This window comes from Echinops telfairi, unplaced genomic scaffold, assembly GCF_000313985.2.
Source record: "Echinops telfairi isolate 266 unplaced genomic scaffold, ASM31398v2 ScPeMD7_7458;HRSCAF=8496, whole genome shotgun sequence".
Classification (NCBI taxonomy): domain Eukaryota; kingdom Metazoa; phylum Chordata; class Mammalia; order Afrosoricida; family Tenrecidae; genus Echinops; species Echinops telfairi.
Genome location: NW_022111358.1, coordinates 4,791,445 through 4,805,529, shown reverse-complemented (window position 1 = coordinate 4,805,529; position 14,085 = coordinate 4,791,445). Strand labels below are relative to the sequence as shown.

The window sequence follows — 14,085 nt, the reverse complement described above, 5'->3', positions numbered from 1 at the left end:
CTGACTGCGCACAGGTGTGTGTACTTGTGGGCCAAGGTTTCCTCCAGGTATGTGCATGCTTTTGTGCTGTTAATGTCTGTGTTAAATTAATGTCTCAGTAGGTGTGCACCTGTCCTCTGCAGGTGTGGCTGAGTGCTAGGTGTGGGCTTGCACATGGTTCCTGTTTGTTAGAGTACATAGTAGGAGCCTTGCCTTTTGGATTTGTGTATTTAGGAATGGTCTTGTGTTTCCGAGATGATGAGTTTAATCTTTGGCACCTTTCCCTCAAGAAGCAAAGCCTCAATTGCTCATCCATAACATCCAGCCCTCTGCTTCTAGGATTCTTCCGCTCTTCTGGAGGCTGGAGCAGTGAAGTGGTGGGTTCAGAAGGTGGCATCATCAGTTACCATGGCATCACCATCCTGCTCTCATTCATTGTCTCTAACCCCCAGCCTCCTGAAAGCTGTCCTCGGCCCTTCAGGGGGTTCTCACAGGTAGCAGAAATAGGTAAACAAGCTTTATCACTCAACAGATGAAGTTAACCGTGATGGCAAGGTGGGTGGGGAAGCCAGGGCAGCATAGGCAAGGGCATTCCCGATCAGGTAACTTCCTAGTAGGCAGGGAAGCAAGAACTTTATCAAAAATGTAGTACAATTCACCATGTGTTTTTTGGGTACTATGTGCCCAGTAGTATGGTTAGCCTTGAAACACCAAGCAGAATATATACACAACTTCTGACTTTTGTGAGTTCAAGAGGCCCCTTGGGCAGAAGGAACCAGGGTGTGTGTACGCCAGGGGCAGACCACAGACTCCATGGGAGGAAGTTGTACTGTGGACTCGGGATCCAATTGTTGCTGGTGTAGGGTGAGGTTGGAGATGGGATATGAATAAGTGGATGCAACCCCACTACCAACACCAAATCCTAATTCACCAACAGGTACCACCTTCTCCCAACTGTCCTGGGATACATGCTGGCACAGTGTGCCCAAGAGGTAAGAGGAAAGTGTTAGGAGAAACTGGATAAAGTTCCTCATGGTAAGATCTGGGAGAAGGAAGGGATGGGGTTTTCCATGACAGAGTCTTAAGAGCCTTAGGCTAAGGTGATACATATTTCTGATGAGGAATTGAAATTGTAGACAAATTCTGATTACAAATCACACAAGCCACAGGTGGTATGGCTTGGTCGAGAGACTGATTCCCCACTCCCCACCACCCTTTAGGACCAAGATGTCTGAATCACTAAATTCTTCAGCACTAGATGAAAGCCTCCAAGAGCCAAGAGCCCGCATCTGCCTTACTGACTGCTGTCCCCAGAACCTAGCACACACCTGGCAGAGGGACTCAAAATCAGGTGCTTACACTTCTCCCAGACGGAAGACAAGTATGATAGCCAGCACTTGGAATCAAAGGCAGCCTCAATGCCTTGTTACTGTTTTTAGACTACAAGGTAGAGGTCTTCTTTAACTTCAGTTATGTCCAGATTTGGAACCAACGGTCCCCACCCCACGAACCTACATTCTTAGATTCTTGCAGGATCTGCACCAAAAGACCAAGCCCTGGAAACCCTCCAGTCCCCTATCAAGTCACACACAGCCGCTCCTCTAGCCGGTGTACGCGACCACCAGAGGCTCTTTGTCTCCATGATCTTCCCTCTCCTGACTTGCATGGGGGGTGGAGAGCTACGGAAGAGTCCCCTCTAGGGGTGATGACAGGTAGGACAGACAGGCAGAAAACATAATTTGAAGTGTTTTTGTTTTTTTATATACAGAATACAGGAAAGTTTCTGTAAAGTCTAAAACATTACAATTACTATGTACATTGGTACTAGTTGTCGGGGGAAGAAGGGAGCCAGGGATGGGAGGAAGAGAAGCGGCAAGAGAACAAAAAAAGGGAGACAAAACAGGTTTACGACAAAACGTTTTTGCTACAATAGACAATTTGAAGAAAACGCTCTACCACATGTAGTACTGTACACAGTCTTTAAAAACATTGAAAAAATGTCATCACTAGATGTATTTACACAAAGTCCAAATACACTTTTCCTTATTTGAAATAAAATAGATGGACAGCCAGAAAAAAGAATTTGTTTCTCATTTGTCCGTAATACACAGTAGCTACCTGTAGTGCAACCGCTGCAGAAAGGGAAAGTATCTCGGAGGGTGGGGACCATGGAAGGAGGGTGGGTAGCGATCTTTATATTAAATAAAACAATGATATTGTATAGATTTTGCTGTATGAAAACTGTATTTTTTTCTTTTAATATAAAACTATTGTCACTGCCACAAAATAGAACAAGTTTCTGATTATTGTACAACGGCGGGGAGAGAGGGAGGGAGCAAGAGGTGGGCGGGGAAGGGGTTTGTGTCGGAGGAAGTGTCCAGACCAGTCTCCCCTCCCTGCCCTCAGCTCAGGTCTGCCGCTCTCCCATGAAATGTTGAGTACAAATATATGTGCAAATGCCCCCAGAACTTGAGAAAAGAAAAAGGATCTTTAAAAAACAGTCAAAGGTTTCTTCATGTCATGCAAAGATTGTAGTTGAAGGGTTTCTGGTGGAGTATAAAAAACCCGGGCTTGGTTTGTGTACATTTTTGCATTGCAAGAGTCTTGGGTTGGGCAAACAGGTAGGTGGCGGGGTGGCCGCCAGCCCTAGGGAATGGAGTTGGAGCGCAGCACAGGGCCCTGGTGGGGCTTGAGGGAGAACTTCTCGGCCAAGACTCCATCCTGCAGCAGGCCGGCATCGCCTTTGGGCTGTTTTGTTGCAAACTCAGTGATGCTGAAGACAAACTGCAGACAGCCCAGCTTGATGTAGCTGCCATGGTGCAGTAAGGCCGTGCCCTCCCAGCCGGCCCCACTGCCCCCAATCAAGCTCGAGCTGCTGGCTTTACAGTTGCAGGGCTTCCGGTGCGGGCCCTGGGCCTGGGAGCTCATCATGGCGGCCTCCTCACTTGGCTCTTCATCTTGTTTCTGGTGCCGGTGGCGCCCTGGCAAAGACAGGGATGGTCAAGGGAGAGGAATGAGAGCAGTCATCCCATGTGGGCCCCAGCCCCCCCCCAACCCATCGAGTTGCTGCATGACTAGGGTGAGGGATGCACAGAAGACCCCAACAGGGGTGTCTACGTGAGTGCACAGCAGTTGTGTCTCCATGGCCTTCTGGGGACCCTCATGGGTGGGAACAGCCTAGAAAACAGGAGTGGGGTGGTGGTGGGACATGAACCAAGAGACAACAGGTCGTCTGCAGCAAGCCAGGACGATCCTGACTGACCCGGGCCTGAGAGAAAGGGTCAGAAGTGGCCGGCCGCTCGACTCCAACTTACTGATGACACTCTGCACTTTGGCAACAATACTGCTTGGGGGGGTTGGCGGGGTCTTCTCAGAGAAGTCACACGAATACAGCACATTGTCCACTGTTGTCCCGTGCTCACTGTAGTTTAACAGCTCATAATGTTTGGTATTCTGAGGAGGAGGAGGGAAGATAAGATGTGTGGTCTGCTGCCTGGGGCTAAGGGGAGAGAGGACATATGGAGAAGGCTGTGCTGCTCTACTAAGAGACCCTCAATGCCCCCACCCCCCCAATGGGCCTTAAGACTCACCTCCTTTAGAAAGCCTTCCTTCCTAGCACCCCACACCCTCACCAATCCTCTCCTCTCTCCTCAGCAATGGCTCCTGTTGATATCCTTATCATTGGCCCAGGATTACAAAGGCCTGGGGCCCACAAAAACTATTCATAGGGACACACACAGAGAGCTTGGCGTTTCTCGCTTTCTCGGCTGGTCTCCCTCCTCTGCCCTAGGTTGGAAGCAGCCTGCCCTGTCTCTGACCTACCTCAGGAGAAATAGGCGCCCTCTCCTACAAAGAAGGTGGGTCATTGCAAGAGGTCTCTTCATACCAAGATCCTTCTCCTCCAAGAATGCATAGGGAGGGAGCACTGGAGAGGATTCCAGTGCACTGAACACAGACCCAGTGCCTACCAGAGGCCTCAGGTTGAAGTGTGCCCTCCCACGCCATCCCCACCCCTCACCTCATCATAGAATATGCAGGCGTGTTTCCCTGACACGTAGTTGCAGTGACCATAGTTTGTAAGGCACACGTCCATATCAGCTCCTGCAGGGTGGCAGGTGTTGGGGAAAAGGCAGACAATAGATGATAAGAGGTATGTGAGGGAGGGCGTTGGGGAGGGAATTAGCTTCTGGGTGGGGGAGAGTAGAACCATCCCAGGGGCAGGTAGCTCAGGCCCTCTCCTGGTGTTTCTGAACAAGACTCAAGTTACTTCTGGTTTCCTTCTGCTCATGAGCAGCACTTCCTGCCTGCGGCTGCATAGAGGGGCGTTCTGAACTCCTGAAGAGGATAGGGTACCTCCCTGGTACTTAACATGGGAGCATAGGGCCTATGAATCATATCCCCTGGAAAGATGGGACATTTTCAGGCGAAGGGCGGCTTAGACCTCTAATCTGGTTTTTTGGTACCAGACAGAAGCAGGGTTAATAGAAGCTTGGCCTTTTCCTGAGACCGCTAGGGGTGGGCATTTTGCCCTCTGGGGCTATTTCTTGCAGTGTTTCAGATGCTCCACTGAGCAGATGTCTGAGCTGTTAGACACAGTACCAGGGCTTGAGCTACGGAAGGAAGAGAAGCACCTGGTTTCCTTTCTTAGACATTCACTTGACTGAATCACTGAGCTAGGACAGGGTTTCCCTCTCCTAGGGACTCCTAGGAGTCCAGGGACTCAGCGTGTTGATCGGAGGGCTCCCTGGCTAGCTTACCTGTTCCAATGTAGAGGGTTCGATAGCACATGTTCACAGCTCCTCCCAATCCTAAGAGGGGGTAGAACACAGCTCGGGCCTGGACCGCCTTTCTTTGCACTGTAAGACAAACAGTGATAGGACCATTTTGAAACTCAGAACCCGTGGCCCCAACAAAACCCAACAGAACCAGGACCTTCCCAACCCCTATCTTTGGCCTAGAGACAATAACCCCATTGGATGACTCATCTTTCCAGCGTCACACCTGACACTGGGAACTGGCTGCTTTAGGGTAAAGACACCCTTCCCCACACCACCGCACATCCACCATAACTATCTTTGAGGATGGGGGGAGCGTTCAGGGGCAGGTAGCCACAGGGCTTTTCAAGCTCCCAGGCTCAGCAGGGACAGACCAGCTGATACACACATACGGAGGCTGTGGAGAAACAGGACACGGATAGAACGTCTCCAGCCTCAGTCAGTGTGCACATGAATCATCTAGAGCACAAGGCTCCTGAGACAGCCCATGTCGAACGGACTTGTTGGCCTTCTCCCCCTTCAGCTTTTTATTGTAAACTGGGCCAAGGTTTCCCAATGAATGATTCATACACATTTTGTCGCATCTCATCGATTCAAAATCCCACAACAAAATAGCACTTATCCCACTTCCTGTCACCTCCTTCCACTCCGCACTTTTTTCCTTTCATCTATGTCAGTGGTTTCCTTTCATCTATGTCAGCGGTTCTCAACCTGTGGGTCCAGACCCCTTTGGGGGTCGCCCGACCCTTTCACAGGGGTCGCCTGATTCATAACAGTAGCAAAATGAGTTATGAACTGGAAATGAAAGTTCTATGGTGGGGGGGGTCACCACAACACGAGGAACTGTATTAAAGGGCTGCGGCATGAGGAAGGTTGAGAACCACTGCTCTAGGCACGTGGGTAAATGCTGCCCTTTTGATGTCACATGGTTGATTCTTGTAAGGTGTGCTTACGTCACTTTGAACGTCCCAAGAAGTTATCTTGGGAAGAATTTTCAGGAGGCTAGCTCACTGCTGTCTTATTCTACACACCTTGAACCTAAAAAGTTCCCTTTGGGGAAAACCATCTGAACTCAAGTACCTGAAAACAGCACAAATATCCAATATACTGGGTGCTGCTTTCTGTGTCACTAAGTGAACGCCCATGAACGCCAGTGACAGCAGACCTCTGCTGAGTCTATGTGAGAGCCGTGGCTGCCACCTCTGAGAAGCTTTATGAAGCTTCTTGAAGGCGCCCACGGAGGCGGAACTACGAAAGTGGTGCTCCAGGAGGGGAGACCACACGCAGGCAGAGCTGAGGCGAGGTGGCAGGTGTGTGCTTGCGCACCTTCTGTGTGGTGCCCTCCGGAAGCCAGCGGATGTGCCCCAACACTGCCCGGTGAAGCTTGGACCCGGGAGGGAAAAAGCTGATGTATTCTCTGCAAGGCCAGAACCTTGATCAGCTTCTCGTCCAGCATATTTATCTCGATTTCTATTAACCAAAGAGAAAGATTAAAAAGCAGCTGAGGAGGAAATGGAATGCGTAAGTAAATGAGGATCAGAAGGCTAATAGCTGTGCATGCCTAAAATCCAGCCAAGTGGATTTTGCTCAGACAACGCACAGTACACAGTGGTGCAGGGTCTGGAGCCAGGCAGCTCACCAGCCATCTCGCTCTGCAGTGAGTGATGGGCCCCAAAGCAGCCTGCCCAGATGCATCAGCAGGGCGGCTGGACTCTAGGTCAAGTGGACTTAGAGAGAAAGCAAAACCAACCACTTGCCCCTCTGGGGTGTGGCCTGGGAGTCCGATATTGAGGCTGGATTTTCTTCCCACCACTGTTCCTAGAGGTCAAGCTTTACCCCTGCCCACCTCAGGGACTTCCCACAGATGGGGAAGGGGGTCCTTCTGATTTAATTCTGAGCCCAAGTCATCTGCCTAATGTGGTTTTATTCTCTTCTCATTGGATCCCTCGACCTCAACTACATGTACAGGGCAGGGGCAGGAGAAGGGGCATTCGATCCCAGTCTATCAACCTACCCCAAGGGAGAGCCCTCATGCCCATCTCCCTAGCCTGCTGAGATCAGGTCAACCCTTTCACCCACTCACCTCCATTGATATCCATAAACGCTCGCAGTGAGTTGGTGAGGTCCACCATGGCAGTAGAGTTGGCTGGGAAAGAGGGTACGGTTAAAGCGCTTCCTATGGATAACGTGCCGGGGCTGACCTTGCCATCTGGGGACGGAGCAGGAAGACGGTTACTTACGTCGCCTGAGGGAAACCCACCGGTCCAATCCCCCATTGCTGAGTCAGGTCTGGTTTCGGACCCAAGGTGATGTTCCCTTCTCGATTCTCAACCCATAGGCTCTGGAACTCCTAGAGCTAAAAACGTGTGGTGAGGAAGGGCAGATGGAGCAACAATGCACCCGGGTACGCGGGACTCCCCAGAGCACCAAAAAAACAAAACAAACCCCAGCAGCATCTACTGCTCTGGGGACAGTGGTAGGTCTGGATGATGGCCCCTCCCTGTGGCCTCCTCTGAAAGAGGGGTACCTGCCCCTGCAGTCCCTATCTACTAAAGTCTGGCTCGTTGGGCATATCTCCAGGCTGCTAGAGGAAGAGGCTCCGAGTTAGGGAAAGAGTCCAAGTGGAGGGGCCATCCTGGGGCCAGGGGCCCCCATGCAGAGCAGTCAGTCACCTGGTCACCGAGACTCCCAGCTGCCTAGGAGGCCAGATTCAGTGCAGACGGGAGAGACCACAAGGGGTTCCAGCAGCCATCTGAAACCTGGTTCAGATGCTGGGGTCAGCAACCCCAAGGTCCCAAGAGCTGCCTGGGGACAGCTGATGGAGCAAGTCCACACTAGGGCAAGTAGAGACTAAAGAGACTTCCCTTTGGCTTGTGGCCGAGGGCAAGCTTCTGGGCAGACCCACGTAGGCAGTGCTGTTTTCTACTCCTCGCTTCCCTGACACGGAAGGTCCTCAAATGGGCTGGCGCTGAGGATCTGGATCAGGCAGGGAGCTAGTCTAGCATGTGGACCTTGAGACACTGAGGTCATCACCCAGAACCTTAGGCTGATCACAGTCACTCCAGAGAGCAGGCTGCCTTTCTCTACGGTGATGGAACAAAACAGGCAGAAAACTAAGTTTGAAAAGTACGAGGTGGAGTTCAGGAAACCCAGGCAGTGGCTTTCCAAGCCTGCAACCGACCTGCTAGGGCACCTTAAGGAAATCACTCAACCTTTCCTTTCAGGGGCTAAGCAGTCCCACCTATAAAATGGGGGTAAATTAATACAGGCTCCCCCTTTCTCTTTTAGTGTTATTCCCCAGGGAGAGCATAAAATTATTCCAAGTCACCCCAAGGCTGAATTGTACTCACCTGATGATGGCGCTGGTGAGCAGAATCGGTGGTTGGCCCCTGTGGCTAAGATACCATCTCCTGCTGCTTGGGGGGGAGTGAGCACCCGGGTGGCATTTGGGGGTGAGCCCAGTGGCCTTGACTCTGTCAACGGAGGTCCTATCTGTGATTGGACAGTCTTTCTTTGCAAAGTGCTGGTGTTCTCGATGCTGGCACAAGAGCTGGGAACGGAAGGGGGCAGGCTTGGGACAGGAACCAAACTCCTCTGGGGACAAGAGCTGGGGCCAGTGGCATTCTCTGTCTTCACAATGATGCCGACGGTGTGGTTCGGAAGCCCCCCAGCCGCTGGTGGCGTGAGGGGCCGGGGCCAGCCTTGCCGGTGTGCGAGGCCTGGTAGGGGAGTGTTGGCGCCTGGAAGTCGCCGGGGGTCCGTAGAGTCAGTGGGGCTGCTGTACAGGTGCGGGCCATTGGCTTTCACCTCTGTGTTCACCGGCCCATTGGCAGTCCCACAGGGAGCTTTCTTGGATTTTTCCGCACAAGAACTGCAGCTGATGTCCTCTAGGGCTGGGGGTTGATGGGGTGGAGAGCAGCTCAGGGAATTCTGGGCGTTAATCCCTGAGGGGCAGGACAGGGGATAGTGGGAAGGTGTAGGTGCCTTGTCAGCGGTTTGCAGGGAGGTGGTGATTGAGCTGTCAGTCACAATAACAGGCTTAATATCAGCCTTCTCTGTCTGTTCAGAGTCCCAATGCGAAGGCATCTGCTTAGCAGATAAATGTTTCAAAATGCTGCACTGGAGCGCAACAACACTACAGAGCCACTGCAACGGAAGGAGAGGAGAGGAGAGGAGGGTGAGAGGCCTGGGAGGCGCTGGTCGGTCCTGTCACAGCTCCAGCAGAGCTGAGAAGCACTATTTCCGAGGTCCCATTGAAAATGCCCAGAGAGGGTGTGGTTAAGACTTCTGAATTCCACTTCCATTCCCAAGCAAGGCTTGCTGATACACTTAGGAGGCAACACTCTGGTCAGTAGAGGCTGGCGCTCTCCTTCAGTTTCTGCCCTAAGCGCTGAGTGGGTCCAGCACTATCACTGAACCTCTATGGGACTACCGATCTCCTCCTACAAGTTGGAGCTGCCCATCTCCCCGCACACGGGGGAAAACTGATGGAGAGAAGCAGGCTGGTAGAGGCTTGCCTTCAGGGCCCGAGTCAGAGGTTCTCTCTGAAACACTCAACTCTTGGGGGGCTAGGAGTTGGGGTGAGTAGAGTTGTGGGAGACGAGGATGGGGATGACACTGAGGCTACTTCCGGTAACAGCTACAGTGAGATGGAAGGAACACTGGGTTTGGAATCCCGGCCCTGGGGATTCACTCACCTCTTGCTGCTCTGCCTGGGTGGCTAAGTGCTCAGAGTTCAAAAGGTGTGTCTGTGATTCCTCGGGGATCCCATTGCAGATCAGCTCCCCATCCCGAATGGCCGCAGGTGCAATGAGAGGGGGTGGAAACTGGTACTGAGACTTTATAGCATCGGGAACCTGTTCAGGGTAGACAGAAGGAAGAAGGAGAGGGAGATAGCGCCAACATGTCCAGCTGATTCTGCCCTGGCCATGTTCTTCTCTTTGAGGTGCCGATGCTAAAGATCTTTTGTTCCAATCCACTGAGGACAAGGTGTGTGGGCTGCAAATGCTAGGCGCCCATCTCTTCAACTCTGACACAGCACACGCCCCGAGAAGGCACAAAGAGGGGACAACAGGCAGAGCTCCCTTGTCTTCACCAAGGTCTGAGGCCTGCAGGGTCCATAATCCATGGCTTGCTGTTTTCTGCTTTTGACCTGAATAAAGTTGCATAGAAGACAAACACTGGACAGGTTCTCTTAGTAACACTCTAGGCTCCGATTGCTCAGTGTCAAGTTTGGGAGGTGGCTGAGCAGCACCTGAGAGCTAAGAATTTAGAGGATGCCAGTCACAGTCAAAATGACCAGCCTGATACCTGACTCCTGACACTCATGCATGAAACAACCGAAGACTTCTTTGTTGCACAAAGACAACAGACACACTCTGAATCATACCATGTCAGAATGAAGGAGCCACATAAGCAAGGGTCATTCACACATTCAACCAACATTTATTAAGCACCCCCTGAGTCTGGGTACTGCCAGGTCCTAGAAGCCAGAGTTGAATAAAACAAAAGCCTTACCCTCAAAGGGCTCACAGTCTAGTGGGGAGATAAACATACACACATCTCAAGACAACAGAATGGGTCCTGGAATAAAGACATGTCTGAAGCGCTACAAATGACAGAAGAACATGCTGGGTGCTCTGTCTGGGGGTGAGTGGGGGGAAGCTTGGGATTAGTGAAGACTTTACAGAGAAGGTGGTCTCTGAGCTGAGAAGTGGAAACGGAGAAGCATCTCCCAGGTAGAACCGGGAAGGAAATAAGGTGGCCTCTCTGGTGGAGGAGCAAACTGTAAGTAAGGGACAGAGTGTGAAAGTACTTGATGGATGTAGAAAACCTCTGGAGAAGGGAAAGATTTGGTGAGCAAATTCTTACGGAAGGCAAGGTAAGAAAGTTGGAAATGGTTTCCAGAATCAGAGCCCGAGGACGTGAAGGCAGGCACTGTCATTCACTGAGATGGGAGAACGGGAAAGAAGGCAAGGGAGCGGAGTTGCACGGGCAGAAGTCTTTCAGTTGGGCAGGCTGAAATGGAGGAATCTTTGGGATAGGCAGCCAGATGGAAATCTGAACAGGAGAAAGGCAGAGAAGATGCTACAGTGCTAGCTAGTGCCATGGGCATCTTGAGCTCCCTCGGGAGTGGGAGGAACAAGCAGGAGGCTGGCCCCAGGGACAAGTAAAGGGTAAGTGGAAGGTGAGTGGCCAACAAAGACAAGTTGTCAGCAATTCGTGCCTATATGATTATGCAACAAAGGTAAGACACCATTTATCTTTTCCATTGAAGCTTTTCTCTGTTACAGTTTTTTTAATTTTGGGGGGGTGGGGTGGGGAGGGGATGTTTTTCTGTATATGAAATCCAGCACAGGCGAATCTATAGAGATAATTACCAGATTAATGGTTCCTTAGGGGTATGGCAAGGGAGGCTGGGGCTGGGGAAAGAGGAACTAATAACAATGAGCACAAGAAGAAAATGTTCTAAAATCAATTGTGGTAATGACTGTTCAACTCTTAATATAACTGAACTGCATGATATATGAATTACAAGTTAATAAAACTACTAAAAAAAAAAAAGGCCAGTGTCCTCCAGGGCTACAGCCTTTATTACGCTCTCAGATTGTTCAAGTGCAAAAGGCTCTTCAGGCAACTCACAACTTTGAATTTCCCTTAGAAATAATGAGGCATTAAAGAAATTCAAAAGAGGCAGGTGCCATAAAACCAAGAGTTTATGAAGGACCCCGAGCCTGTTCACGTTGGCAGTCGGGCTCTATTCCCAATCCATACTGTGAATTATAACCTGGATTACTTTTAGATCTGTTTACCAGGATATGAGTATACTACCTCCAACACACCTACCTCCCAACTAAATACCTGGATTTTGGACAGTCTGTGCTTCATATAAGCATAAAAACATAAATATTTACATAGTTAGGAGTTGGTTATATAATTTTTAAACAGTTAACATCTTGCTATTGCTGGCACCCCCTGGAAGTGACAGGAATGGTGCGAGTGATTTTGATGTGTGGCTGCCACCAAGTGGCCATAATTCAGAATGAATAGTTTCCACTGGCACATGGGAGTAGTTGCGAGGGTTCCTTTCAAAGAGGGAAATCAACTTATTTCCTTCCAAGTTGTATGTAAGTATAACATGTTGGGCACGCTAGGTTAAGTGGGCGGGAGACTGAACAGTCTGAGAAACAGCTCAGGCTTCACTACCACTGACAGTTTTTCAACAAAGGACTGCTTTGCGGACGCACCAGAAACTACGAAGTCCGTACAGCGTGGGTATGTTATTATGCCATACTCTAAAACACAGAGTTAGCCCTCTCGTGGACCTTTTCCTATTCAGTTCCTTGGCTGGGAAGAGCACCTCACTCAATACATGGCTGCTCCTCAGCAAAGAGCTCGGGGAACGGGGCCATCTACAGAAACAGACAGCAGAGAGGATGTGAAGACCAGGGTAGGGGGCAGGGCTAGCAAAGCCTGGGGCCCAAAGGGTGCTTACATATCCCCAAGAGAATCAAGAGACTTAACTGGGTCCAAAGACCACCCTGGGGTTTGGCCCTCACAAACCTATGATGCTCAAGTATGAAAATGTAGTCACACCCATTACTTGTTGAGGACCACCCCTCCCCCCCCCAACAAACCCTAGGAGTGTTAGTCTCTGTGAGTAAAAGCGGGGCACTGTCCTCCACTTAGAGCATCAGCCTGCCTGCACCAGGTGTGGCTCACCTTCAAACTCCTCCTTTTGACGGACTGGAGCACACGGCGGTTAGGAGGGTGCTTCTTGTGTATTCGGTTCAGGAAGTCCACTTTGACGACGTGTTGTGAAATGGTGTCCTGGAAACGGTCAAACACCTGGCACCGATTGCTCAGCGTCATGTTCTTCTGGTTCAGCTAGGGACAATATAGGCACATTCTTACTGTGAGCCTCAAAATGCTCGGCACCTCGGCCCAATAACCCCATTCTCTAGGTTAGAACATTAGAAGCTCTTGGTCAAACTGGCTCCTTCATTTGGGGGAAGGGGAGCACTAAGATGCTGTTAGAGGGCAAGGGAAAATGGGTGAGACTCCTCCCCGACCTATGCAAATCCAGTGGGGAAGAGGCTGGCATGTCTCCATCCCTCACTAGAGAGGTTTCAGAAAGGCAGGAAGTGGGGACTACACTAAGAAGTGCCTTTCCAAGGGCCTTTCAGCTCTTGAATGTCTTTGGCTCCAGGTCAGGTAACCAAAAGCAACAGAGGCTTTAAAGGAGACACAGGTCTTGGCCCTCAAGAGACCCAGACTCCCCCTCTAGCATAGACCTCTCCTCTCCAGGAGCGGCACTAGCTCCAAGAGAGGAAGGAAACGGGAAGGGACCAGCAGGTGGCAGCACACCAGACGCTGGTGTGCCCAGTCCCATCCCTACTCAGTAGCACCAGCTCGTGAACTCATATGGCTGACTATCTTCCTCTCTAGGGCGGGGTTATGGGTGCAGGGAAATCTTGTATTATTCTTAGAGAAGAGTTCCTGTAGCAGCACACAGAAGGCGTATAGAAAGAATGCCTCTTTATTCCACTGCAGCTGGTTTCCTACTTCATTCAAAGAAAGTATCTGTAAATTAGGGAAAACTCCTAAGCTCTAACTAAACACCAAAATTACGACTTTTTAACTGTGAGAGCTGCTATTTAAGGTTCTTCTTCTGATCAACTACTTATGGCCCTTTTTTCAGGTTTAGCAGGAGGCAAAACAAAATTTTCTCACACCGAGCCTCCTCAGAGATATGTCTTTCCGAGCAGCGCCAAGTCAAAACAGGGATGCAAAGCTCTAGTGCCCACGAGCAAGTCAATGGCCAAGGTTTCTTGGCCACAGGGGCTCGGGCAGAACTGCTGGGTTTCAGGCCAATCCCCGTCCCACTTGCTAACACAAGTTAGCAGATAATGTTCCTGGGCAGTAACCCTTTTTAATGGGGAAGGCTGCTCTTGTTAGGGAGCTCTTCTCCCAGCTCTCTTCCAGTCACCCTTGTGAACCACTACTTTGACTGCCAATGAGGAGCCGTCCTAAATCTCTTTTGCTGGTTCTAGCCTCAGGTGGTTGCCTACAGAAATGTGCACAGGTCCCAGGGAGATAAAGTAATCGGCTTCTCACCATTCATTCCTTTGACAACTGACTTATTCAACACTTATTTTGTGTCAGTATCACTAAGTGGCCATAAAGAATTAGACAAAGCAAGAGAAGGGAAAGAGCCTCATCCAGAGCCCAGGGCACATTAAGTACTCATTTAATGGTCCACTGTCTCTTATAATGTAATCTATCTCAGAAGTTACCACCAGACAATATTAGTGTGAATTCCTGAGAATTT

The 14,085-nt window shown here is 50.5% G+C and overlaps 1 protein-coding gene across 2 annotated transcripts in view; it reads right to left on the bottom strand.

The window, feature by feature from the left end:
- Positions 1-1,714: 1,714 nt before the first annotated feature.
- Positions 1,715-14,085, bottom strand: part of PHF12 (PHD finger protein 12) — a 40,747-nt gene continuing 28,376 nt past the window's right edge. For both annotated transcript variants that reach the window (XM_004706913.3, XM_045299639.1), the window contains 9 exons: positions 12,477-12,641; positions 9,452-9,610; positions 8,105-8,900; positions 6,838-6,963; positions 6,081-6,224; positions 4,737-4,835; positions 3,998-4,080; positions 3,294-3,432; positions 1,715-2,960 (listed from right to left, as the gene is read on the bottom strand). In XM_004706913.3, the coding sequence (XP_004706970.1) occupies positions 2,626-2,960; positions 3,294-3,432; positions 3,998-4,080; positions 4,737-4,835; positions 6,081-6,224; positions 6,838-6,963; positions 8,105-8,900; positions 9,452-9,610; positions 12,477-12,641 (2,046 nt within the window). In that variant the 3' untranslated portion in view covers positions 1,715-2,625. The remainder of the gene's footprint in view (positions 2,961-3,293; positions 3,433-3,997; positions 4,081-4,736; positions 4,836-6,080; positions 6,225-6,837; positions 6,964-8,104; positions 8,901-9,451; positions 9,611-12,476; positions 12,642-14,085) is intronic.